The 27,001-nt window shown below is 48.5% G+C and overlaps 3 protein-coding genes across 9 annotated transcripts in view; 1 reads left to right on the top strand and 2 right to left on the bottom strand.

Moving 5' to 3' along the window:
• Map3k3 (mitogen-activated protein kinase kinase kinase 3) overlaps nt 1–16,087 on the top strand; it is a 69,903-nt gene extending 53,816 nt beyond the window's left edge. The window contains exons 7-16 of the mRNA XM_021177855.3: nt 2,442–2,575; nt 5,503–5,576; nt 8,030–8,097; nt 8,302–8,394; nt 8,986–9,177; nt 9,773–9,921; nt 10,513–10,644; nt 11,107–11,236; nt 11,705–11,882; nt 13,422–16,087. Coding sequence (XP_021033514.1) covers nt 2,442–2,575; nt 5,503–5,576; nt 8,030–8,097; nt 8,302–8,394; nt 8,986–9,177; nt 9,773–9,921; nt 10,513–10,644; nt 11,107–11,236; nt 11,705–11,882; nt 13,422–13,650 — 1,379 coding nt within the window. The 3' untranslated portion in view covers nt 13,651–16,087. The remainder of the gene's footprint in view (nt 1–2,441; nt 2,576–5,502; nt 5,577–8,029; nt 8,098–8,301; nt 8,395–8,985; nt 9,178–9,772; nt 9,922–10,512; nt 10,645–11,106; nt 11,237–11,704; nt 11,883–13,421) is intronic.
• A 1,384-nt stretch (nt 16,088–17,471) lies between these two features.
• Nucleotides 17,472–20,588, bottom strand: Limd2 (LIM domain containing 2). 3 transcript variants are annotated; one of them, XM_029483221.2, is made up of 5 exons: nt 19,792–20,588; nt 18,778–18,872; nt 18,603–18,647; nt 18,373–18,512; nt 17,472–18,282 (listed from the first exon to the last, which is right to left on the bottom strand). In XM_029483221.2, exons 2-5 carry the CDS (start codon nt 18,817–18,819, stop codon nt 18,123–18,125), a joined length of 387 nt encoding a protein of 128 aa, XP_029339081.1. In that variant the 5' UTR covers nt 18,820–18,872; nt 19,792–20,588; the 3' UTR covers nt 17,472–18,122. The 3 variants fall into 3 exon arrangements, with proteins under 3 accessions (XP_029339081.1, XP_021033517.1, XP_021033516.1); XM_021177858.3 differs by lacking the exon at nt 19,792–20,588 and adding an exon at nt 19,482–19,596; XM_021177857.3 differs by lacking the exon at nt 19,792–20,588 and adding an exon at nt 19,243–19,398.
• A 2,116-nt stretch (nt 20,589–22,704) lies between these two features.
• Nucleotides 22,705–27,001, bottom strand: part of Strada (STE20 related adaptor alpha) — a 32,286-nt gene continuing 27,989 nt past the window's right edge. For all 5 annotated transcript variants that reach the window (XM_021177864.2, XM_021177859.2, XM_029483222.2 and 2 more), the window contains 3 exons: nt 24,076–24,317; nt 23,788–23,830; nt 22,705–23,560 (listed from right to left, as the gene is read on the bottom strand). In XM_021177864.2, coding sequence (XP_021033523.1) covers nt 23,408–23,560; nt 23,788–23,830; nt 24,076–24,317 — 438 coding nt within the window. In that variant the 3' untranslated portion in view covers nt 22,705–23,407. The remainder of the gene's footprint in view (nt 23,561–23,787; nt 23,831–24,075; nt 24,318–27,001) is intronic.

The following is a 27,001-nucleotide window of genomic DNA, read 5'->3' as shown; positions in this document are numbered from 1 at the left end:
CTACCAGTCAACTATTTAGAATTTATGTTTGTTTTATTCATGGTGTCTTATACAGGCTGGCCTTGGACACATTATGTAGCAGAAATGCCTCTACTTCCTAGGTACAAGGATTATAGGCACATGCTGAAAGGTCTGGCTCGATCTTCATTAAAAAAAAAAAAAAAAGATTGATTGATTGATTGATTTATTATATGTAAGTACACTGTAGCTGTTTTCCGACACACCAGAAGAGGACATCAAATCTTATTACAGATGGTTGTGAGCTACCATGTGGTTGCTGGGATTTGAACTCAGGACCTTTGGAAGAGCAGTCAGTGCTCTTAACCACTGAGCCATCTCTCCAACCCCTTCTTTTTTTTTTTTTTTTTAAGAAAAGTTATCCTAGTTTGGCTTCAAATTCAAATGATCTTCCTACTTCAGCTCCATAAACTCAACATCTAGCTCAGTCAGAAAATTTTATTTATTATTATATATAAGTACATTATGTAGCTGTCTTCAGATGCACCAGAAGAGGGCATAAGATCTCATTACTGGTGGTTGTGAGCCACTATGTGGTTGCTGGGATTTGAACTCAGGACCTTTTGAAGGGCAGTCAGTGCTCTTACATGCTGAGCCATCTCATCAGCCCCAGAAAATTTTAAATGAAATCAGGATGTAATATGGTGGTACACACCTTTAATCCCAGGACCTGGAGGCAGGTCTCTGAGTTTGAGGCCAGCTTGGTCTACAGAGTGAGTTCCAGGACAGCCAGTGCTACATAGTAAGACCCTCTTTCAAAAATACCAAAAGGAAAGAGAAGAGAAATCAGAAGTACACAGTTTCTTGAATACTTTTCTACTGCTGTGAAAAGACATCCTGACCAAGGCATATAATAAATAAATAAATCTTTAAAAAAAAAAATAGTGCTTGCATTCAAGTAACTCATTATTTACCTATGACTTTAAAGAAAAGTGATGCTGTTAATTGTATTGAAATATTTTGTTATACTTGTATTTTATTAGTTTGAGTTTTTGTTGTTTGTTTTGCAGTGTGTAGTATTTTGTTTGTTTGGTTGGTTTTGGTCTTTTTTTTCTTTTTCTTTTAAGAATCTTGGTATGTAGCTTATGCTAGTGCTAAGGTAGGTCTCCTTGCTTCTATCCCAATTCCTGGGATTATAGCAGTACACCGTTATGACAAGGTAGTTGTTAATCTCTTAGACATTAAACTTTTGTCACACACACACACACACACGCAGAGGGGGTGAGGGGTGCTTGGTAACATTTAGGGTTTCAAGGCTTGCGGTCTTGCAGTGCATCTCTGAATTGTGTGTGTAGAGAATTGAACTGTGTTGATCATTTTCCTAAGTTCTTCCTTGGAGAGGAGGATGTGGCATTGGTACCCAAAAGGGAGAAAGAAGAAGATGTACCATGTAGTGAGAATTTTGGTTATGTGAAAATGTTTTTGTTTTAATCCCAGGTTTGGGATAGGGGCTGTTCTTTGTTTGTAACCATTAACTATGGTTGTCTCCTGCTCTAGGAAGGGCACAATGTTTGCCAGTTGCAGATAGTTTATGTTTGGAACTCTGGGTACTCCTGAGAAGGTATAATTGGGAAAGCCCCAAGAAAGCCTGGGATGGCTGCTGCTTCCTCTGCTGCTGCTAGTTTGAGCCGCTGTTGCTTTTGTTATTGCTGTTTTGCTAGGTTGCTTGTTGGATAGCCTGATGATCACGGAGATTAGATTTGCCCCAAGGAACCCAACTCCCTTAATCAGCAGGAAGTAGTCTAAAGAGATACACACACACCTTTCCCTCTAGCCTTTCTCTCCTACCTAGTGTTTGGGGGTTAAAAGGGGGGATTACAGTGAAGTAAGGGTTGGAAGGGTGGTAGATTTAAGAACCCAATTAAGTAAACCAAAAAATTGTGCCTACAGTGACATTATCAAGAGAATTGACATTATGAATAATACATAAGAACATTAAAATTTATATTTTGTTATTTATTGTGTGTGTGTATATACACACATGTACATGTGCATGCCACAGCATGTGTGGAGGTTAGAAGACAACTTGTAGGAGTCATTTCTCTCCTATCCTGTAGATCCTGGGGGTTGAACTGTAGGTGTCAGGCTTAGTGACAAGTACTCTCATTGCTGAGCCACCTCAAGGTCCTAAGCGTTTTTTAAAGCTGGCTACCTCACATCCAGCTTACAGAGATTGTCACAGAGTTAGTTATGATTCATGCTTTGTGTCATGGCTCTTAGTTATACATGTTCTAGTGCTGCTCCATCTCTGAAAGTTCTTCGTCAAGGAAGGGATGGTATTTGCTTCCTCAAGCTGAACATGCTGAATTGCATGACCATCTAAATTGCATCCCTGACCTCTTGGGGTCACTATTCTCTCTGGCCCTGCTCCTCTGCGCCACATCTTGGCTCTGTTGTTAAAGGGTCTTCTTTCTGTGCTCTAGGCTCCCAGAACCCTGGCCGAAGCTCTCCTCCCCCTGGTTATGTACCTGAGAGACAACAGCACATTGCCCGGCAAGGATCCTATACGAGCATCAACAGCGAAGGTGAATTCATCCCAGAGACCAGCGAGCAGTGTGTGAGTATAAGGGTGTGGAGATGGGGTACAGGGTATACCATGACTTGTGTCAGACCAAGACTGTGATGGGACTCTCAGGGATCCCATTACAGAGCTGAGGAGTTTGATGCCATCCCATAATGCTTTGAGAACCATTCCTGCCCCAAGATGGATTATTCCTTTGAAGGGCCAAAGGTCAGTCTTTAAAGATGAGATCTAAACCTCCTAACCTCGCTAGTGTTAGGTGAGCACTTGGTGATAATTCACCTCTGGGGTCTCTCACTAGGCCCCGTGCAGAGCAGCTGTGCTATATGGTTTGTGTACTTTATTCAGCAGTCTTTACTATGAAGAGCCCTGAACTGACAGATGATGTTTTTCATTGGCCATATTTTAGTTTTGTTATTTAGTTTTACCTGTGAACAGTTCTAACCTGACAGATTATGTTTTTCATTGGCTACATTTTAGTTTTGCTATTTCTTGGTGAAGGTGAGGAGGGGGTTATAAATTGACTGTAGGACCAGTAAACTAACATGATTTTGCCAATAGCTGTATTACCGCCTACTGTTACATAACAATTTGCTACAGATTTGATATTAAAACAGTATACCTTTATTATTTTAGTATCTTTAGATTGGAAGTCCAAACATGACTACAGTGTTTTTTTTTTTTTTTTTTTTTCCTCATGGTCTCACAGGGCTACACTCAAGGCACTAGGCAAGTTTTCCTGAGCTGGAGGTTCTTAGCACATTTTAGTTCCTTGTGCTTGGTAGGACTGTAGCCCTTTTCTTTGTTAGAGCTTGTTCAAGAAGCTTCTCAGACTCTAGAGCCTACCTACAATTCTTTATTATTTATTCCTCTCATAGCATGGCCTTCTTCAAGGCTGGTCTGACTCTGTTTTTCCAGTCTACAAAGATGGAGTCTTCATAACATAATGAGTAGCATTCCTATCCTCTTGGCCTTAGCTCATTGGCTAGAACTAAGTCCCAGTTCTCCTTGCACTCAAGGGAAAGCTAACGCATTGGTCACCTAATAAAGTGTTCACCACAGTGGCTTAACCCATTTTGATGGCTAGTTTTCTGTTTGATTGTTTGGTTGGTTGGTTTTTTGGAGACAGGGTTTCTCTGTGTAGTCCTGGCTGTCCTGGAACTCACTCTGTAGACCAGGCTGGCCTCGAACTCAGAAATCCACCTGCCTCTGCCTTCCGAGCACCACCACTGCCCGGCGATGGCTAGTTTTTTAACCAGTAGCTTACTTAATAAAAATTACACTTTGGATTAATTAACTGAGTAAGGGCAAGAACTCTGCCCCCCCCCCCCTTCAGTGATCTTGCCTTTACTGCAACGAGTTACGTTGTTTCAAGGTTCTGAGATTTGGCTTAAGAAGCCAAAAATTTCCCTTAAATTTTCTAATAGATAAAATAGCCACAGAAGGCTCAAGGAATTGAGTTTGATAATCAGTACCCATGTCAGACGGCTCACAACCACCTGTAATTCCAGCTGCAGGGGATCTGACATTGTCTTCTGACCTTTGTGGGTACTTTCATATTTCTCCCCTATACACAGATATATACATACACATAAATAAAAATAAATATTTAAAAGGGAGGTGGGTTGGGTAGATGGTATATCAGTTAAGAGTTCTTGATGCTCTTGAAGAAAATCCAAATTTGGTTTCTATACCTATACTGGCTGGCTTAAAATTGCCTATAATTTATTGGGATATCTGGCGTCTCTTCTAGGCTCAGTGGGCTTCTCTACTCATATGTGCAAGCTCCACACAAACACACAACTGAATACCAGTATATGTGGGGTTTTACAGAAAGCAAATTCCCATACCTTTAATTATTCAAGCTATAAACGATGTGAGAAGCCTTTTAAACGCTTTCTTTCTTCTGTATGTACACTTTCCAGATAATTTTAAGTTTAGAGCAGTAAGCTGGACTGCTTTTACCTGCATATTTCTTCCCTGGGTTTTTTACTGACCATCCATCTGTATTAATCATGGAGACTTTTCTTTGTCATCCCTTAATACAATTTAACAACTTTCCACAGCATTTATGTTCTATTATTATATATTAGTAATCATGATGATGTGAAGTATACAGGAAGGTGTGGGGGGGCGTGTTTACCTACAAATACTGTATTACCTTATATAAGAGTGTGTGTATGCATACATACATATAAATAATATCTGACTATAAGGGACTCTGATATCAGCAGGAGTCCTGGAACTAGCTCCCATGAATATAAAGTAATGACTGCTTTCTGAATTTGAAGGATATAGGCCCATCTTTACCACTTCTATGTCTGGGAGAGAGAAAAAAAATGAAGCCTTTAGGAGATTGGTTGGGGAAAAAAATCTATTCTGAAGGTTCTTTGTTATTGCATTTGACTATAAACTAGAAAAATATTTCAATTTATGTAGATACCTCTTACCTATGCTTTAGAGCCAGGAGCTGGGAGTTTGTTTTTCTGGCACCAGCTGTGCACTAGCCATGTTTTTAGCTTGGCTATGTCTCCTCACCGTTCTTGGTCTGCAATGTTCATTGTGAAATGAGGTAATGCTTATCTGTATAAACTATGAATTATAGAGTATAAACAGAAGCATTAATGCCCCACCCAAACTCCACTGGAAAACTAAGCAGGGCAATATCACATCAAGTGCCAGGCACTAATTTTGATGGGCCAAGAAAGTGCCAACAAGAGAAACAGTTCCTCTGCTTTGCTCTATTGGCAGAGCCCTAAGGAAGCCAGCCAAACATTTTTCTTCATCTTAGAAACTTGCCTTTCAAATGAAGGGAGAATGGTACCCTATAACCCTTCCTCCACTACATGGGGAAACAAAGACACCTCCATATTGTGACAAAAAGACCATATGCTAGCTCTACCTGGGTCAGCTGGCTGGGATTTGAGTCAAACTATGGTTTCATTGTGTGACTTGCCTTACAGATGCTAGATCCCCTCAGCAGTGCCGAAAATTCCTTGTCAGGAAGCTGCCAATCCTTGGACAGGTCAGCAGACAGGTATGGAGCTGTGGTGGTTTGGGTTAATAAGTAGGCATTTTTGGAATGGTTTTAAAAGTAGAATTGGCCAGTCCGTATCTCTGATACAACCACAGGCCCAGGATTAAAACATGTGCTTCTAGAGAACCCCTCAATTTCCCAACACTCTGAGAATGTTTAGGTACACAGTAAAATAAACTAAGTAATAGTTTAAAAGAACAGCTCACTTACTGTTGGCTGTGTTGTTCCCAGTCCTTTATGTGGTTTGACTCTTCACGTGCTATATTCTGCCTACTTTTTAACCTTGTTACTGGGATTTGGATTGAGAAGCAGTGGCTTGTTGAAATTTGAAAGAAAACAGGGATTCTCACACATAGGTTGGTCTGTCCATTTTCTTTCTTCAAATGTTTCTGTTTTAATAAGAAGCTAGATAATTAGAAAACAGAATATCTAGACCGCCTAACTTTTGCCTCTTGATGTAAAATATTTGTTCTAACACTGGTAGAAGTCAGTGCTATATGGTTGGTTCACCTAGTGGTATCAAGGGTTTGTTTTGTTATTTTACTTTGTTGAGACAAGTTCTCACTAGATAGTTGGTCTGGAACTCACAGTCTTCATACATCAGTTTCCTATGTGCCAAAACCTGGCTTGAAAGGGTCTTTGGAATGGGCCATCGTCCCTTTATGCTAAGGACTCATTGATTGGGGATTGGGGAATAGGTCTGGGGCTAGGAAATGGGAAGAGCTTCCTTCTTTTTTTTTTTTTTTTTTTTTTTTTTTTTTGGTTTTTCGAGACAGGGTTTCTCTGTGTAGCCCTGGCTGTCCTGGAACTCACTCTGTAGACCAGGCTGGCCTCGAACTCAGAAATCCGCCTGCCTCTGCCTCCCAAGTGCTGGGATTAAAGGCGTGCACCACCATGCCCAGCGAGCTTCCTTCTTAATTATGTGATCAGTTGTCCATGAAAGTGTCCTCTAGATGTCACAGAATACATCCATAGTTATTAGTGTATTAATTTCTTTGGGGCTTGCTCTCCAATTAGGGAGCAAAAAGGCACGAGTAAACGTAGCAAGAGATGCTACCATTAGACAAGGCCTCAGTCAGGACAGGTACTGCTCTAGCTCAGCCAGGACAGGTACCGCTCTAGCCTGGACTGTCCTAAATTTTGGGGTGTCAAAGGAGGATGGTAGTCTAGTTGTTTGAAAGTAGATGGCAGCCCTCTGAAACTCTCTGGACAGTTTCTGGCCTGTGACCCTCAAAAGATACCTGGAGGACTAGGAAGATGGCTTGGTTAGTAAAGTGCTTGATGTACAAACATGTGAGCCTGAATTTAATCTACCAGATGTCAAGTGAAAAGCTGGGTTCAGCACTGCACATGTGCAACCAGTGCTGGGGAGGTGGAGACAGGAGGATAAGTGAGGCTCACTAGCCAGCCAGTCTAGCTGAATCTGGAAGTTCAAGGTTCACTGAGAAACTCTGCCTCTAAAAATAAGAAGGAGAACAATTGGGAAAGATACCAGATGTCAATCTCAGGCCTTTACCTGCACATCCACATCCACATAGTGCATGCACACACACAAGGTACTCGAATGTCAAAGGTCCGTTCAGATTTAACTGGATGTTGGAAACGATAGCTTAATTTACTCACTTTCCTCTTGGGTCTTGATTTCTCCATCTCTAAAAGGAGATGGTAGTCTAAAAGGAGGATATCTGATATAGAAACAGACTGGAGTAGCATACCAGGTCTTAAGACCTCTTGCTTCCTGACTATCTTTGAGCATATAGAGAGAGGTGTTATATTTAACCTGTAGGTTATCAACTAGTAATAACACAGCAGTTGTTCTATAACTGGTACCTGTATTACTTTTTTATTTGTCCTAAGTTACAGAGGTATGAGGATTAAATGAGGAGAAGCTCACTCTGTAAAATAAGAAAGCATTCTTTGCCAGGCAGTGGTGCCACATACCTTTAATCTCAGCACTCGGGGCAGAGGCAGGCAGATCTCTGTGTGTTCAAGGCCAGCCTGATCTATAAAGTTGAGTTCCAGAATAGCCAGGGCTACATAGAGAAACCCTGCCTCAAACAAAGTGTTCTTTAAACTGTAGTATTTTCATTATTACTACCTAGGCCAAGTTGGTTTGTTGTTGTGGTTTGGTTTGGTTTGGTTAGGTTTTGCAGCTCTTCTCCTGCTATAGAGATTGGAGATTAGAAAAAAGGCCAAAAATGGAAAGGGACAAACAGCCAGGGTTGAGTTCAGTAGAATAGGTAGAGGTTTCCCTCCTGATTTTTGGCCTCAGGCTGCTGAAGTATTGTGGTAGTGAGTACCAGATGCCAGGCTCCAGGGAAAGCTGCTCTTCTCTACCTCTTTTCCTGAACATCATTTGGAAGGGAGAGCACTTCAGAGGCCTTTCCTTCTGCCCTCTGGGCTACTATACACAGGCACTGAACTTTATTTTATAGTCTTTTGTTTTTTTCTAGCCCATCCTTCAGGAAATCACAAATGTCCCGAGCCCGGAGCTTCCCAGACAACAGAAAGGAATGCTCAGGTAAGTTCTGCAGAATCTAGGTGGGCACTGCAGGGGTTGGGGAAGTGTCTTCTTGGAACCATAGATGCCTCTAAATTGGAAAGCCAAAATGAGAGAGTAATTTTCCTGGAAATTGTAAAGTCTCAGGAGGCCTTTAGGAGCTCAAGTGAATCATCCATTTTGATTCCCCCTGGGTCTAGTAATGGACTATCCTGTCTTCCTCAGATCGGGAGACCCAGCTCTATGATAAAGGTGTCAAAGGTGGAACCTATCCCAGGCGCTACCATGTGTCTGTGCATCACAAAGACTACAATGATGGTGAGTGCTCTGCACTGGCCCCTGCTGGGTGGCTGGTCAGAGACCAAACTTTGCCTGGAAAAAAACTCACAAAAGGAGAGTTTAGGGGTGGATGGAAAGGAAACCAATTGCTCTAGCCTCTGCATTTCTTCTTATTCCTGAGGCATTAACTAGATATGGGGGACGGGGGAGGTGGTGTTGGTCCATGAAAATGCTGCCACTGGGAATGTTGTCCTTTGAGTACATGTATACTCCAGGGTGCCACCTTTTTGACGTCATCTTCTGTGGCAGCAACAAATAGTCTAAAGCTGTGGCTGAGAGGTCAGGAACAGAATGCTGAGCAGGTCACTTGAGCTGTGGTTAGTGTCTTTGTAGGGCCTGAGGATCTGTCTTATGCCTTCTCTGTGTTCAGGGCTTCTTGAACCAAACAACATCCGAATTTCTGCTTTTGTGTTGATCTTAGGGGCTGGGACAGCCTTTCTGGCATGAATTGGGGGGGGGGGGGAGGCAGCTGGGATGCACCTGAGCTGGTTGTCACTGTCCTCTGCTTTTCATATCTGGGTTTGTGGCTAGGCTCTGACTTGCTCTGTCCTCACTCTTTTACCCTTTCAGGCAGAAGAACATTTCCCCGAATACGACGGCATCAAGGCAACCTATTCACTCTGGTGCCCTCAAGTCGCTCCTTGAGCACAAATGGCGAGAACATGGGTGTAGCTGTGCAATACCTGGACCCCCGTGGGCGCCTACGGAGTGCAGACAGTGAGAATGCTCTCACTGTGCAGGAAAGGAATGTGCCAACCAAATGTGAGCAGTATCCCTGATTAGGAGGGGTATGGGTGCTGACAGCAGGGCAAGTGCTCAGCTGTGGTACACTGCTCTGGCGTATCCTTCCCACTCTTGAGAGAATTTTGGAACAAGTACCACAGCCTAGAATATAGACCTGATCCCATGGCCATATGATAAGCCATTTCTTCATCTTTAGTTTTCCCATGTTTAAGCTAAAGAATATATTCTTAATCCTTGCCATATCAGATATTTAGGAGCCAGTTAGGCACGATGGTACATGCCTGTAATCTCAGCACTCAGGATGATGAGTCAGAAAGATCTAAAGTTCGTGAGCAGTTTGAGTTATATAGTGAGTTCAAGGCCAGTCTGTGTTATACACCAAGGCCTTATCTAAAAATCATAATGAACAGTTGGAAAATCTGCAGAGAAACTTTGAAAATAAGGTTAGTTGATCAGCACAGAATGCTATTTTATTAGTCTTGTGTTTGTCAGGACTCTGTCCTTAAGGTTCTGTTGACAAGGGCTTAGGCCTACAAGAGAAGGAAGCGGTAGATGGTGCTGGGTCCAAATACAGAAAGTTCATGCTCTAACGCTCTCCTGCTGCTCTCCATAGCTCCTAGTGCTCCCATCAACTGGCGTCGGGGGAAGCTCTTGGGTCAAGGTGCCTTCGGCAGGGTCTACTTGTGCTATGATGTGGACACAGGACGTGAACTTGCTTCTAAGCAGGTCCAGTTTGACCCAGATAGTCCTGAGACAAGCAAGGTATGGCCTTCCCCATGCACCAACCTCCAGCCAAAACACCTATTGAGTACTTGCCTAAAGTGATAACAAGTTACTTCCCCATAACTTCTTCGCAAGCTCCCTTGCTGTTCATCTTAGCTCTAGCCAAGGGGGGAAGGGTCAGTATCCCAAAGGGACTGGAGCCCATGGGAAGACTGCCTCCATTCTAAAGTCCCTAGGAACCCAAACTGAAATGTGATGACCACTTCCCCAAAGGGCACTCTTTATACCCATTTCCCAAACAGTGCCTTGGCCCAGGAGGAAGCTATGGAACTCACTCATTTGTTCTTTTGGAAGTAGGAGTCATACAGTCTATACCTCAGTTTGAATAGGCAAATAAAGTAGTTACTTTAGCTAGGCTTCTATAGCCACTCCTCCCTCCTTCCTCTGCGTAAGGAGTACTACATGCCAAGGGCTACTGAGCATTGTGGCCAAGGGCTAGACAGTTGAGTTTGCTGTTCCCTAGCTGAAGTTCCCAAAGCAGATCCCTGTGAAAGAACAAGATAAGCTGGCCCTAGGTGGGCATAACTGGACCCTGAGTACCTAGGTAGGTGACCACTGGTCCCTCTCTAGGAGGTGAGTGCTCTGGAGTGTGAGATCCAGTTGCTGAAGAACTTGCAGCATGAGCGCATTGTGCAGTACTACGGCTGCCTGCGGGACCGTGCTGAGAAGATCCTCACCATCTTTATGGAGTATATGCCAGGGGTATGTGCCCTTGGATGCATGGGAAATTCACATAAGTGGCTTGACCTAGGCTAGTGGCTGTGGGTCTGAGTCACTCTTGACCTGAGTCTGATCCCATGAGCTGGGAAACCATGTGTAGTGATAGCAGGATTTGATGTCAGGAGGGCCCTTGTGGCTACAGAGAGGGTGTGAGATGAAAAACGGCCCAGGTTCCATCTAACTTGAGAGTCCTGAAGGGCTGGTCCATGTCAGGTAAGCACAGCCTTTCCCTAGAGCAGTGGGTCCCTTCAACCTGGACTTTGTACCAATTGCTTGCAATAAGGACTGTTTGATGCCTTTCCCTAGCTGTCTGACAGCTCATACATGCAAAGGAGACCCAAATGAATCCCTGCTTTACTACAGTCCTGGGGCCTGGAAATAACTTTGTCTCCTCTCACAAGCCAGCCCTCAAGGGGACTCTCTTGACTCCTTATGCTCTATTAGGGCTCTGTAAAAGACCAGTTGAAGGCCTACGGAGCTCTGACAGAGAGTGTGACCCGCAAGTACACCCGGCAGATTCTGGAGGGCATGTCATACCTGCACAGCAACATGATTGTGCATCGGGACATCAAGGGTGAGTGCAGAGAAAGCTGTGGCAGAGGCGTTAAGACCTAGGCTCAGCGAGGCATAGTGCTGTAAACCTTTAATCCCAGGTAGAGCTCTGTGCACTGGGAGGCCAGCTGGTCAGCATAGTGAGTTCTAGGTCTGACAAGCCTACATAGTGAGACCTAGGTTCAAGGCTACCATTCAGTTACCAGTAGACCAATCACTACTAACCATTCTGAGCTTTCTGAAAAAATGGGACCCCAATTACTTCCTTAATTGGAGAAGAGTGTACAAATTGGCTAAACAGTATGGAGGAAATAATCCAAAATGCAAATCTAGACTATGGAGCTGATCCTTTTACTGTGAGGATTCCTGCAGCTCATGTCTAAGTCAGTGGTGGGTCTGGCCTTCCACAGTTTCCAGGCACCTGGAAGGGGAGATTACAGGAAAATAGAAGAGGGTGCAAACTGGTAGCCTCTGCCCTTTCGTGCCTTAGGAGCCAATATCCTCCGAGACTCAGCTGGGAATGTGAAGCTTGGGGATTTTGGGGCCAGCAAACGCCTACAGACCATCTGCATGTCAGGGACAGGCATGCGCTCTGTCACTGGCACACCCTACTGGATGAGTCCTGAAGTCATCAGTGGCGAGGGCTATGGAAGAAAGGCAGATGTGTGGTGAGTACTGGCTATGCTATCTAGCTCGTGACTGACTGAGCTGAAGGATCTCTAAGTCAGACATGACTCGGAGGCTTGACAGCATGAGAGAGAAATGCTGAGGACCTACTCTTGCTGGCTGGTGCACGCAGGGATTGATTCTGTAGCGGGGTGAGGGGATAGATGCAGGGCACAATGGAGTGAATTTTTATGCCAAACAACTAAGGGTTATTGCTAAGGGCTTAAGCCATGGGAGTCAAAATCCCTCATGTTTGATGGATCTCTTTAAAAAGCGGGTTTGGGGTTGGGCCTAGTGGTTAACTCCTTTAATCCCAACACTGGGGAGGCAGAGGCAGTCAGATCTCTGTGAGTTCAAGGCCAGCCTGGTCTACATAGTGAGTTCTAAGCTAACCAGGAACAACATATTGAGACTATGTGAGAAAGGAAGAAGGGAGAGTAGGAAGGAAGGAAGAAGAAAAGAAAAGAAAAAAGAAAAGATGGGTTCTAGAGCTAGGGAGGATGGCTTGATGGGTAAGAGTACTTGCTGTACAAAGTACAAGGACCTAAGTTAAAATCCCTAGACCACATAAAAGCCAGGCATGCCTGTAACTCCAGCACTGCGGGGCAGATAGGTGGATCCTGAGAGGTCTCTGACCAGTGAGTCTAACCAAAAAAGTAACCTTCCATTTTAGTGAGAGACACTTGTCCTGCCTGCTTCTGCATGTACAAATACAGACATGATCAAATGCACATTACACATACACACACACATACACACACACACACACACACACACACACACACACACACACGCACACAGAGCACAGGATCTATTCTGAAGGCCTGGATTTGTCTCTAAACAAGTAAACTCAGTCCCTTCTTGTGCCCAAATGGCTTGCATTTGACTTACTTAACTTTATATCTGACTTCAGAAAGAATCCAAGAGTTACAAGAACAACTCTCCTTGGGAAGTTACCATGGGTCATCCACCAAAGGTGTCTAAATCCTAACTGTCGAAACCTATAAATTTTCCTATATGGCAGCAGGGCTTCTGTAACTGTGAGGCACTATCTTGAAGTATCTGGGTCTCTTTTATAAAGAAACACAGGTCAGAGTGGGTAGTGGGAGATGTGGCAGAGGGTACACAGGTTAGAGTGACTTGGTCAAGGAGTGAGGAACCAGAAACCAAGAAACACAAACAAATGGCTTGGGGAAGTTATTGCTTAATAATATAGAATGTGCTGAATACACACAAGGCTTTGGGTTCAATCTCTCACACAAAATAGACGAGACGACACTCCCGAAACTCAAAAATCAAGGAAATAGGAACTATTTTCACCAACAGGAAACTAATAGAGTTATCTTGAAGGCTCACAGTCTCAGTAAGTGCCCAAATGACATCTTTGCATGGTGGCATATATCTGTAACCCTGTCAGCCTTTAGCTTGGCCCATTAGCTCTTCAGTTTCCATCTGAGAAAGATACCTCCTTCCATCACAGTGTGTAGAGTGGCTGAGAGCCTGAAGCTGGCTGACAAATGACATAAGGGTCTGTCTTCCAGGAGCCTGGGCTGTACTGTGGTGGAAATGCTGACAGAGAAACCACCTTGGGCAGAGTATGAAGCTATGGCTGCCATTTTCAAGATTGCCACCCAGCCTACCAATCCTCAGCTGCCCTCTCACATCTCAGAACACGGCAGGGACTTCCTGAGGCGCATATTTGTGGAAGCTCGTCAGAGACCCTCAGCTGAGGAGCTGCTCACACACCACTTTGCACAGCTAGTGTACTGAGCTCTCAAGGTTATGCAGCTGCCAGCTGCCACCTGCTGAGCAGGCAAGAGGCTGCTGTCAGGCTCAGTGAAGTTGCTGCTTCTTCCAGGCAAGGCTATGACCAGTGGAGCATCGGTCCAGCCATTGTTTGTCTGTGCCCCATCTGCCACTGGGACTCAAAGCCAGGATGGGATAGCTCTGGCATCAAGACTGGGAGCTCCAGCCTGTTGTAAGACCCAAGAGCTTTAGCATCTTAAGCTCAGTATGGCGGGAAGGGCTGGGAACAGTATGCAAGACTGCCATGGGTCCTGCCTACCTTCAGATGTGTCCTAACACTGCAGACAGCACTGAAGTCAAGAGGGACTGGGCACAGGATGTCCTCAAGGGTATGAATAGTGTTACTTCATTCAGAGTGTTACTTTGTTTTTCTCCCAATGTTTGGAGACCACCAGCGGATCTCTGGGCTGCCTAGCATCCCCCAGCCAACAGAAGGTAGAGGTTTGGGCTACCCCACTAAGAGTTTCCAGGTATGCGGTGTCAGTCCTGTCTTACCAAAGATGAATGAAGCAAATGTTATGCTGCCTTATTCTGGGAAGGAGGAGCTACCCCGATAAGCAGGGCCTGAGAAATGGAGCTGCCTCCAGAAACTGGGGAGACCCAGTCTTGTCAATGCAATTGTCTCTGTTTTACAAGTTGGAGTCACTCTTATGCTGTTCCCAGTTTTAAAACTGGAGACTTTGCCCTCTGAGCTCTGGAGACCCATGTGGGCTTAGGCCTGGGACTGGATGGGAGAGCTGATGGCCTCCACCCCCGGCCTGCCCTCTGTTCCCTCACTGGAGCAGAGAAAGTAGACAACACAAGTCAGGGCACCTGGTTCTGGGCAGCTCAGCAAAGTGCTCAGGCTGTCTGCATCTCAAATCTGTCAGGCCTGAGCCAATTCCATGGGACAGAAAGTCCTTGAGCTGCCACAACCGTGTCCAAAGCCACCAGCTGTGTTCCTCAGCCCGCCTTGTCCACTTATCATCAGCCTCATACCCTTCTTGTTACTCCCACAAAGGAGGATGCCAGTAGGGGCTAGGGAAAGAGTTATCTCCAAGCAGCTTAGAGTTGGCCATATTTACCTCAGCCTGGGTGCTGGTCCTTTCTTCCAGCCCCTTTCTTCCCCTCCAAATGTGCCTATTTCTAGAGCTCCTCCCTCCCAACTCCCACATTTTTGGGAGTTATCATTAAAGGAAAGAAGGAAAAAAAAAAAAAAGCCAGTGCCCAGGGATGGGCATCTCCAGGGAGCTGGGGATTAGTGCCAGGCAGCTCTTTGCCAGCCATGCCCACTTCCCCATGGGCACAGAACAAGCCAAAGCCTTCGTTGTATGTTGACGATGCACTTTTATGAATGTAGTTTCTATCGCTGTTTTTAGCCTTTTCACATCATGTAATGTGAGGCCTTGTACTTGTTAATTTATATCTCAGATCCATATTTGATGGTTTTTATATATATATCAATTCTAGACTGTTACCGGTGATGGACTCCTGAAGAGAGAACAGAAATTGAAAGCAGCTGGTTTTGCAGATATGTGTGTTGCACGGTGCCAATTGGGCCTGGGCCCCTCTGTTTTATTTCCTTTCCCTTGGGGGTCTGTCAAGCCACTCTCTAACTGCTCTGAAGCCAGTGAGCAAAGTCCTGCTTCCACCTCAGCCTTTGCCCAAAGTAGGGACTGGCCCCTCTTCTAGACCAAAGCTGCCAAAAGGCAGCTGGGCCTCTCCATGACCCCATCCTGATGGCTATATAGCACCCTTTAGCCTATCCCTATCCACACCCCAAACCCAAAGGAGATAGAGATTGGTGGGCTGACAAGATGTTAGATGAGACAACTCTGCTTGTCACAGGTTCAGGCTCTCACGGAGCTCCCCCCCCATATCCCCATGGGGGCGGGGGAGTGTATTACCTCATAGGCAATGTTTCTAAAATGAACTTAAAAGTAAGCCAACAGATTCTGCACTCCAAAGGGGGGGAAAAAAAAAGACACCTTTTTTGTGCCAAAAACTGTGGACATGCTGGTTCAGCAGCCTCAGGACCAAGCTGTTAATTTATTTTTTTTTATTAACAAATCCAAATGACAAGTTGTGGGCCTCCAGGGTGGCCTGGGCCCAAAGGTTATGAAGGAAGGTTTCCTAGCAGCCCTTGGCCTGCTGTGCAAAGATGCTACGCCACCTTCATTTGTTCTTCATTCCATGGGGTTTATCTGCCTTCACCAACCCCACATGGAAGGGCCAGGCCTGGGTCAGGTGCACGCTGCCACCCTCCTTCCCCTCCCTTCCACTTGCCCAGCTCTGTGTCTGAATTGTGGAATGTGCAGAAGAACCTGCAGCCATAGTTATTGACTATATCTTGACTGAGGGCTTGCAGTGCAAAGCCAGGCCAGTGCATTACTTACAATAAAAGGGATCATTTATATCAGAAGGGTCCTGTGACCATGCTTTCGGTTAAAGGTGGTGGTGGGAATTTTTACAGTGATGGGTTGGGTACAATGCCTCTTAAATAGATCTTGAAATGGCTGCCAAAAGCAGCCTGTGATAACTTGGCCAAGGTGGCCCCTCTCCTTCCCTCTTATCCCAGCGCGTCACTGGGACAGCACTGGTTGTCCATCTGAGCCGAATCTATCAATAGCTGAATTCCTAGGACCATTCATGGTATTTTGTAGTCTTCCTGGCCGAGGGGTTTCCCTTGGTCCCTTACAGAACATCAGTCAGAGGCAAGGTCTCACTGTGTAGCTCTGCTGTCCTGGAACTCACTACATACAACAGGCTGATCTTGAATGCACAGAGACCCACCTGCCTCTGCCTCCTGAGTGCTGGTATTAAAAGCATGTGCTACCATGCCCAGCCCAGCCACTGTTTCTTTACTGCAGCAAGAGACCATCCTTGTCCCATAAATCCAAGGCTTTGTCATGCCTGCTTCCCAGATGCCCACCTGAAGGAAGTCTACAGTGATTCACCCATTAGCAAGACCAGAGGCTGGGCTGCCTAGCAGCCTTTGACCTCTTGCTTACCAATTCATCTGTCCCATAGGCAGTTTGCAGAAGCCAGGACAATAGGGCTTGGGGCGAGACAACTCAGACTTCCACTGAGGGAGCATCTTCACACTTGCCTTGTACCTCTGCTATGTGCTGTCATCCCTCAGTGTGCATGAACTCTGAGAAGCGCAAAGTTTGCCCCTGGAGGTCCTGTAACAGTAGCTGTGACATCCCACTTCATACAAAGAGGCTCCAGGAAGATGACAGTCATGAGGAGAGAAGGTGGAAGATACTGGACTGGCAGCACTTGATAGGCTATGGATTCCTACCATTCTTTGCAGAGTTCTAGGGCAAAGGACTAGGAGGAAACTGGACAGCTGGAATCAGCTAGCAGAAAGGCAGACACCAAGGTCTTGGCCAAGTCAGAAAAGTTCTCTTCTGCACTCCACTGTACTCAAGTGTAGTGAATTAACCTCTGTAGAACCGAAGCCAGGCATGGATGACACAGGCCTTTTTAATCCCAGCACTTTGGAAGCAGAGGCAGGCAGATTTCTGCGTTCTATGCCAATCAGAGCTACAGTGAGACCCTGTCTCAAAAACCCAAAACAGTTGTGTGGTTGCAAGCCAGTGTGCCTGGCTTCTCTGGGACGAGGGTACACAGTGGGATTTCAGGTTTGACAGCTTAACATCCCAAGGTGGCACAGCCCACCAGCCCCCAGCCCCTTTAAGGCCAGGAGTATTGTGGGCTGTCCTCCATTCCCCTTGCTATGAGGAGTCTGCTGCTTGCCTGCCACAAAGCACCCCCATCAGGCCACACAAGAGAGAGTCAAGAGCTGTTTAAATGTTTTTAAAACAGGGTTGATCACAACAGAACAGCACAACAGATGGGGGAGCATAGCTACTGCCGACCCTGTCAGCTGAGGCTCTAGCAAGAGCTTTAGCTTTGTGGTGCAAGGGACCCCCAGACCCTGAAGGCTGCAGGCTGTTTTGCCTCTTCCCCAGCCCTCCCCCACCCCATCCCCACCAGCGAGGTGGCATCTATGAGGCCCAGTAGATGGCACTCTCCCTCTTCCAGTCTCTGTGGCTCATTACCAGGCTAAGGGGCAGAGGTAGATGGGGCGACAAGGGGGTACACAAGGCCCAGGTGGCAGTGAGGGAGCTTGGGACCCTGAGGAGGGCATGCTGACTCCTTGCTGGAGAAAAGGCACCTAAGTAGGGAAGCTGGGCTTGTGGGCCTCCCAGGGAGCCGTGGGGTGAGATGAGGTGGGCTAAAGGACACAGTATGGTGAAAATTCCAATTCTGGTTCCCAACGCCAACCTCCCATAGGAAAAGTAAGGAATCCTGGAGCAGAGCCTTATGCCTGAAACCTGTGTGAGGGAGCCTCATCCTCTCCCACCCCGCGCCTCCAAGCCCATGTTAATCTCCTTTCCACTGCCCAGCGGGAGGCCATGTGCTGGGAGGGAATGGGTGTTAAAGGGGTCTCAGGCCGTCTTGGTGCCTGAGTCCACCTCCTTGTGGGCCCAGAGCTCCTTGTGCTGTTTACGACCAAACCCTTCATCGTAGTTGCCTTTGCTCTTAAACAGCTGCTGAAAGTGAGGTCTGCAGTAAAATTCACCGTGCATTGCAGCATAACTGCCCAGGCTGTGGAAGCAGAGAACATCTGGGTCAGGGCGGGTAGGCAGGGTAGGGTGGGCAAGTAGGTGGGCAGGCCGGAACAGGGCAGGTGCGCACCTGAGTTTGGTGTGGCAGTGTTTGCAACAGAAACAAGAGTTGTGGAAAATGAGCTTGTCTGCCACCAGCCGCTCCATAGGGTACACAGTCTTCTGGCAGGCTGCACAGGTCTCTTTCACCTGAGCCCGCAAGCTAAAGGACTGTGGAGTAGGAGCAGAGTACACTTATTAGCAAGAAGCCGGGTTAGCACCGACCCTTTCCTCCGCCCACACCCACCCTCAGGACCCTACCTTAGACCGTTGTACCGTGCTGCTGCCACTGCTGCCTTTGGCTTCCTGGGGGAAGAGGAACAGTCAGAGGGGTCAGCTCTCCGGTGGCCCAGCCCACACTCGAGGTGGCACAAGGTGCCAAGCAAACAAGCTGCTCTTGTCCCTTTGACCCCTCCCCACCTGGCTGGACACCTACATGAGAGGGGGTGGCCTGGGCGGCTCCGGCAGCTTGGAACATGGCTCTTCAGAGGTGCTTGGTAGCCCTGGAGGAGATGCCGAGCCAAGAGGGTTCTGCAAGGGGAAGTCAGTCAGTGGGGCCCCATGAGCCCTCCCCCACCCTGCAGGCTGGGGTGTTTTTAGGCAGGGGGTTGGGGGGCTGCGGTTGGGACTTTCCCTAAGTCATTTCCTGTTGCTCTGGGTCTTGCCACTTCCGCCCCTCACCCACCCCCAACAGCCTACCCGCCCCTCATTGAGCCCCCAAGGGTTAGGGGGTCCCTGAGTAGAAACATATGTGGAGACAGAACAAAGTTAGCGAGAGTGGCCGGGGACAGGGGCTCCACGGTCTTTGCCTGTGGGAAGCACAGGCAGAGACCCCGCCTGGGATGAAGGGAGGTCAGCAGAGGTCTGGGCAGGGTACCGCCAGACCCGCGCTCCCCCTCACCGGGCTTAGACGTCCAGCCCCCTAGACAGTGCTGGGCCCGACCTCCTGCCTGGCCAGGCTGCGCTGCCTCCCGCTCCCGCTCTTCGGGACCCCAGACCCCGAAACCCCACCCCACCACGGGCCGGCCCTACGGGACCGACGCGAGCCTCGGGATCCCCGCGAGCGCAACGCGCGAACCGCCAGGCGGCGTCGGCCCCGCAACGCTCCGCGCCCCTCCCCCCGGCCGCCGTGGGTCTCACCGGGCCCGGCCTGCGCCGCGGGGCGGGGGTCGGTCGCTGCGGGACCGCCTCGGGTGCAAGTGGCGCGGGCGCGAGCTGCCGCCGCTGCCAATGGTCCCCGAGCGGCAGCCGCCGCCTCACCGCGGCGCCGCCCCCGCCGGCCCCCGCCCCGCGCCCGCCCATTGGCTCCGCGCGCCCGGGGCCGCCTCCGGGAGAAGCCGCCGCCGACCCCCCTCTGTGCTTTGTCTTTCCCTTGCTCGCCGTCCCCCCCGCCTTTGTCTGCCCCCACATCGCTTTCACAGCCCGCGCTCTCCCGCCTCCCGGAGCCAACCTCCTCTGCCGCTCGTGGAGAAGGGACGACGGCGGGGACCGAATCTCAGATCTCGGGAGGAGACGAGTTCAGCCTGCGATCGACAACGCAAGGCTCTTCCGGCGCGGACCTTCAGAAATGGCCTGGGCCTTTACTGCCTCGGTTTACCCGTTAGCCGTTGTGAACGCAGTCCCATTAGCTCCGCCCCCTTCTTGCGCTCTTAAGACCCAGTAGTTTGAGGCACCCCACTGTGGGGACTCCGGAGGCAGGTCCACTGGCAGCCACGGAGTCCTACAGAGGAGGATGGAGGCGGCTCCCTCCGTATACCCCGATGTTAGGCCAAGGGAGCCGGCGGTGGGCCCATGTCACTACTGAAGGGGTGTGACAGATCCGCTATCCGAGAACTGCAGCCCTGTGGTTTCCGAAATCACCAGCCCTCTTAAGCTCGACATCCTAAATGGTTTCTGTGACCAGATTTTGTGGGACTATAACCTCGGGCCTTGCAATGGCCCAGGTCAAGCCCCTATCTGAAAGGACCCGCTTCCTTGCATCAAGCACACCTTGTTCCACCGAAGGGAGCAGAGAGCCATTTAGGCTGGAGTTGTTTAGAGAACAAAGTGCAACAAGAGCTGCTCTTGCAGCTCCACCCCAGCCCACTGCACAGCAGGCTTGAGGACAGCACTGGAAGGACTCTAGGCAGCAACATCTAGGGCACAGACCTCTACTGAGGGCTTTGAGCCCAGCTGGAGACTGTTTTCACATAGCCCTCAGCGACGTATTTCCACACCCCTGTAACAGGAATAAAACTGGTGGCTCTAGCGCAGGCCCACGCGTGTCAGGGAACAGAACAACTTACCGCCTCCTGCCTGGCAGGGGAACAGGGAGGCAGCAGGCAGTATCACCCATCCCCACCCGCGCCCCACTGTGGTGCTAATGCACCCATGCTGAGCTTCGTTTTTCTCCCTCAGCCTCAGGTCGATGTTTGCCTGCACTGAGGCTCAGCCCTGGACTTCCTAATGGGTGTTCCTCCACAACTAGGGGTGACTCTTCCTAGGAAAAATTATCCACACCTATCATCAGATTCTCCAAGGGAGCTGTTTCGTACAAGAAGGGTGAAGCCCTTAGGGACACCAGGCAGCTGCTCCAGGGCACTGATTGGCAGCCCACCCTGCTGGGACAATCTGTGGGCAGAGCTGGAGAAAAAGCTACCACAGTCAGCAGTTAACTAGGAGGAGGAAGGATCGAAAGCTAACTGTGGGCCCACGCCAGCGTTCTGAGTTCGAAGCCACCCTGGGCTACAAGTCATATCCTGGTACACACGACACACACATAAAAAAATTTTTTTTAAAAAAATTTTTTTTAAGTATCTGAGAAAAAGTTGGGCAGGGGCTAGAAGCGCTGGAGTGTCACATGAGCCTCTGTCACATGCCATTTCAGGTCCCCTAGCCTACCTCCTGTAGGAAAATTTTTAAAAAGTTTCTTTAAATGTTCTGTAGTTGTTAGACAAGGTCTCTAGCCCAGGCTGGACTCAAACCAGCTATGTAGCAAAGGGTGGTGTTCAATGCCCATCCTCTTGCCTCTACCCCCAAGTGCTCGGTTTATAAAGTACCCTGCACCATGCCCAGTATATAAAGTCCTGAGGAGCTGGGGATCAAAACATGGTGCTTGCCAGGCAGTGGTGGTGCACGCCTTTAATCCTAGCACTTGGGAGGCAGAGGCAGGTGGATTTCCGAGTTCGAGGCCAGCCTGGTCTACAGAGTGAGTTCCAGGACAGCTAGGGCTACACAGAGAAACCCTGTCTCGGGGAGAAAAAAAAAAGCATGGCACTTCACGTCTGCAGTGTGAGTACTCTGCCAACCAAGACTCAACTATAAAACTTCCTAAGAAAACGTAAAGTTTCCTTAGGGGAGCATTTGATGGTCTGAGAATCCTCAGAAAAAAAGGGGCGTAGGACCTCAGCCAGAGGAGGTGAGGGCCTCACCCAGGGGACTGGCAAGGTGGAAAATGCTGAGCTGGGTTGTACACGTGGGCATGCACAGGAACAAGGTCAGAACAGGTCCCCTTGCTCCTCATCTCTGGCTGCCAGCCAGGACAACAGGTTCTTGGGTTACACTTGCTGGGTATTAGTACCAACCATAAGGAGACAAACATCAGGTTACAAGACAAAATCTTCCACCCTTTGCTGCCCAGAGGTGGGCTTGGCTAGTTGCCAGCACTGGTACCCTTTCTAATAATTTTGCCAAGGCAAAATTTAATACTCAGGCTGGCAAGATGGCTCAGTGGTTAAGAGCACTGACTGCTCTTCCGAAGGTCCTGAATTCAAACCCCAGCAACCACATGGTGGCTCACAACCACCCGTAATGAGATCTGATGCCCTGTTCTGCTGTGTCTGAAGTCAGCTACAGTGTACTTATGTATAATAATAAATAAATCTTTGGGTCAGAGCAAGCAGGGATTGAGCGAGGGGAGTTTACCAAAGTGAGAGGAGCTGACCGGAGCGAGTGGGGTTGACCAGAACGAGCAGAGGTCCTACACCACATGAAAGCTCACAATCATCTGTCCAGCTACAGTGTACTCACATACATAAAATAAATCTTTTTAAAAAAATTTTTATACTCTAGGGAATTAAGAGACCACAGAGCCCGGCAGGGTGGTGCACACCTTTAGTCCCAGCACTCGGGAGGCAGAGGCAGGTGGATTTCTGACTTCGAGGCCAGTCTGGTCTACAGAGTGAGTTCCAGGACGGATGTTTCTTCTAAGACCAGTTTTCTAAGAAACTGGTATGTATGCTTATGAAAGAAATCACTGCCAGGCCGGCGGCACACCCACTTAGCCCACTCTGGAAAAACCAGTGACCTGCAGCCAATCCAGCCTGGCAATCCCAGAAGCCAGCGTACAGGCTCTGAACACAAGGAAACACTGGTGCCATTCCCAACATTCTCTGAAAATTTTAATTTGTTCTGACAATGAAACTAATATAACTTAAGGACTCTTAAGCCCTCAGATGAGGCAAGACATGTATGGCCCTTGGAGGAGGCACCAAGGCAGCAGCTGGCAGGAGGCAGTAAGATGGATTCTTGGGAAAGGAGTGTAATAAATGAGCTAAGATGGTTTTAGGTGTCAGGGCCCATGAGAAGTGGAGATGAGGATGGCCAGTCCCAGCCTTAACTGACCTGGTGCTCAGTAACTGGGGAGATGCCTGAGGCTAGGCAGGGCTAGACTGCTTAGGACTTGTCCCCTTTCAGCCCTTCAGGACCTGGGAGCAGAGGGAAGAGGTACTAGGCTACTGAGAGCAAGTGTTGGGAAGAGGATGTGTAGGTCCCTGGGTCAAGAGTTACTCCGGGCTTGGCCTCGGGGCCCACGCAGCACTTCTTCCTTCTAAGGAGGTCCCCTGAGCTCACACAACAGGATGTGTCAGCTTTCCGGCCTCTCCAAGTCCCTGGTGATTGGGATTCCGTGGGTCTCAAAAGCCACAAAAACAGTGAAGTCCTTTCTAGAATGTCCTTTCAAGTAGCCAACAGTCAGCTCTGCAGGCAGAATATCCTTTGAACCCAGTCTGCGGCCAGAGGCAGATGCTGGTCCTCAAGAAGGCCCCGGGCTCACACCCCACGCCAGCTGGAGGACAGGCTGCAGAGACTCAGAACTCCCAGTCATCCACCTCCAGGTCTTCTAGGTTGGTTACCAGGCCGAAGATCCCACTGTGATCCTGAGACTGGCTGCCCTCGAAGTTGGTGATGGGAGTGACTGGGCGGAGCAACTCAGGCAAAGCCTCAGAAGCACGTCGCTTGATCTGAGGGAGAGAGACAAGGTGGGTATGGATCCTACAACTCAGGTCCCAGAAGCCAAAGCTCCTGCCCTGTGGTGTTCTAGAGCCAAAAAGGAAAGGAAGGAGAGAGCAAGCCTCTCAGAGCTCCAGAAGGACGGTCTTCCTACTAGTTTAAACAAGCAGAGGAAGGATACCTAACCACTGAGGGGGTTCAGTGGCTCAAGTCACAGGGAGCCAGGGCGCTACTTTACCTGCTTGAAGAAGGAGTGGTTCAGCAAGGTGCTGGCGTTTGGCCTGGAGAGAAAGGGGACGAGACCCATATGACCCCTGGGCTCAGCTGTCCAAACCGAGACCCTCTCCTGTCTCACTGGCTCTCCCAGTAACTAACTGCCCAAGCCACCCTCGCCAGTTTCTTAACAGGAAGCCAATTCTTGCTGGGTTTCCAGATATCCACGTGAGAGTTGCAGCCTCTGGAACACTGGCTGCAGCCCCTAGGCTCCCTCTGCTCCCTGAAGTCCACCTGATGGCCAGCAGAGTACCTTGCGTCAGGGTTGCGCTGAAGGCACTGTTCCACAAAGTTGTGGAAGTGAGGCGAGAAGGTTCGGTGGTAGGGGTGGGAAGGCGAGTCGCCATTGGAAGGCCGGAGGCTACCAGTGGCCAGGCTGTCATTCAGGCCAGGGTTGGCGATGGAGCGGGAGGGACTCATGGTCAGCTCCTCAGCAGGGATGGTGCTGGTGTCCAGCAGGCAGGGCACTGTGCCATTAAGTTTCTCTAGCAGCATCTAGGGAAGAGAGATGGGCCTGGGTGAGAGGCCCAGGAGGGCCAGGAGTGTCCTCGCAAATCTCCTCCTCCCTTGAACAAATGGCATCTCTGGCAGAGGAGACAGATGCTGGCTGTGCTGGCTACGTTTATGTCCATTTGACACAAAGCAGAGTCATCGGAGAAAACGCCTCCACATGAACAGGCTATAGGCAGGCCGTTAGAGCATTTTCTAAGTTAGTGACTGATGCGGAAGGGCCCAGTCCACTGTGGACGGTATACCCTTGGGCTGGTGGTCCTGGGTTCTATAGTAAAGCAGGCTGAGGAAGTCCCGGGGAGCAAGGCAGCTATTAAGCAGCACCCCTCATGGCTTCTGCTTGAGTCCCTGCCCTGCCTTCTCTTAGTGCTCTTGTTTCCTACAAGTACACGCCAAGTGCATTTTTCTTCCCCAACTTCCTTTGGTCATGGTGTTTCACCACAGTAGTAACCCCCCTAAGACATCCTGTAAATCTGGCTTTTGCAGAGGAACACTAGCCACTGGCTGGCAGTGAAGGCAGATGGGAAAGAATGGGCTGGTCTGAAAGGCTCAGCATCCTCCCTCCCTTTGCGAGGCACTGAGCCCTCTCTCCAGAGCAGAAGCAGACTGGCATCAGTCTCTGTGCTCCCCGCTCTCTGCTCTGCCAGGGCAGGTGGGTCCAGTGGAGCCCACAGTGGAGCATCTGCCACACAGCACCCTGGGTTGACGGGCATGCTGCACCAGAAGCCAAAGCCTTCAAACTTGTCACATGCAAAACAAGCCACACCTTGAAGATAGCTGTCTGCATAGGTGAGCTCATGAACCTGCTGAGCAGTCCGAGCAGAAGAACTTGGCGAGGTCTCTAGGGCTATACTAATGTGGGAGCCTATAGCCACATGTGACTATATTTACATTAGCCTTAGAATTCTATCCCTCTGACTCAGTGGCCACAGTTTAGGTTATCAACATAACAAGTGGTTAGTGGCTCCCTTACTGTGAGCAGTATAGGGGCAGACCAAGTTCTACTGGACAATGTTGCTCCTGGATATGAACCTAATGTTCACACGAGTGAGGCTCACACTAACTAGGCTCAATCTAACGAGATCCACACTAATTAGGCTCACACTAACTAGGCTCATGCTAACTAGATCCATACTAACTAACCATCTAACTCCTTTCTGAGCATGTCCTGTTTCTCAATTACACATTTCTTGTTTTGTTTTGTTTCTGTTTTTTTCGAGACAGGGTTTCTCTGTATAGCCCTGGCTGTCCTGGAACTCACTCTGTAGACCAGGCTGGCCTTGAACCCAGAAATCCACCTGCCTCTGCCTCCAGAGTACTGAGATTAAAGGCCTGTGCCACCACGCCTGGCCACATTTCTTATTCTAGGCTCAACAACCTAATTATTCTATCAGCTAAGTTAAGAACTAGAATTGATAGATTTGAACCACCTTTCAGATAGATGGCTGGACAGATAATCTGATATTACCCCTACACTTATATCTTCAGCACTTCTCTATTCACTGGGACATGAACCAAACACCCTAGGGAACATATATGGGATGCCCTGCCTCCTTCTCCAGCCCCATCACCCAGCAGCCCCCTGGACCCAAGCTATTTTACAATTCAGATCTAGTTCTTTGTTAGTTCTGAGTCTTAATGTCTCTCTCTCTCTCTTTGTGTGTGTGTGTGTATGTGTGTGCGCGCGCGTGTGTGAGGACGCACTTGTGCATACTTTTGCACTGCTGAAAACAGAACTCCAGACTCAGCACATCTCAGGCAAGTATTCTACCACTTCCAGTCCAAGAATAAGCTTCTGCCCCAATCTTCATGTGGTCAACGGCTAGCGCCTTTTAAGGCTAGACCAGCGCTAGAGAGAGCTCAATGGTTAAGGAAGCTTGCTGCTCTTACAGAAGATCAGAGTTTGGTTCCTAGCAACCATGTCAAGTGGCTTACAGAGTTCCAGGAACTCTGATGCCCTCTTCTGATCTCTGTAGACAATTACATACATGGAGTGCATATGCATGCACTTGTATACACACATGCAAGAATGCACACACACACATCAGTTTTTTTCCAAGTATTATCCTGCCCTATAAGTTGCATTGGTCTCTGCTCCAGGTAGTAGTACTTGGCCATTCTCTAGCTCCAACCTGTGATCCAAGGCGTGAGCCTGAGAGGGGCGGTCTGTGAGCTGAGGGAAGGCCCTGCTCAGTTTCTTGCTTCCTCTCTGGTTCTGGATTTTGCTCTAGGTACCTGAGACCCAGGAAACACTTACCCAAACAATTCCAACTTCATTTCCTGGTATGATGGGGCCTGAATAAGTTTCTCTGGGTTTATCTGTCGAACAAGAGCAGACTACACCCTGGCCTAAATTGTGGTGACAAGGTGAGCACATGCATACTGAGCTTACAGGATGCAGGTTCTAAAAGTATGTGCTAGAATATGGTGGCACAAAACTCAGAGATGCCAGAGAATTTGTATCCACTCATCAAAGGAGGAAGGAAGATTAGGGCTGCTTAGCGAGGCGTGGTGGTACATGCCTGTAATTACAAATCATGGAAGCTGAGGGAAAATTGCTTGGTACTAGCCTGAACTACACAAAGAGCCTATTTCACAAAACAAAGCATAACAAAGTTGGTTCCTGAGGTTTCCCCGGTTTGCATAGCCATGTGGTATCTGTTCTGTGG

The sequence above is a fragment of the Mus caroli genome, unplaced genomic scaffold (genome assembly GCF_978045245.1).
Source record: "Mus caroli unplaced genomic scaffold, Mus_caroli_1 scaffold_13, whole genome shotgun sequence".
In the NCBI taxonomy this organism is placed as follows: Eukaryota; Metazoa; Chordata; class Mammalia; order Rodentia; family Muridae; genus Mus; species Mus caroli.
This window is presented reverse-complemented; position numbering and strand designations above follow the sequence as displayed.

Excerpts from the sequence above, each read along its gene's own strand:
- Limd2 (XM_029483221.2), bottom strand. The coding sequence starts at position 18,819 with ATGTTCCAAGCTGCCGGAGCCGCCCAGGCCACCCCCTCTCAT. Across the intron at positions 18,513-18,602 it reads GCACGGTACAACGGTCTAAG|TCCTTTAGCTTGCGGGCTCA; the intron begins GTAGGGTCCTGA and ends CCTACTCCACAG. Across the intron at positions 18,283-18,372 it reads CACTGCCACACCAAACTCAG|CCTGGGCAGTTATGCTGCAA; the intron begins GTGCGCACCTGC and ends CTGCTTCCACAG.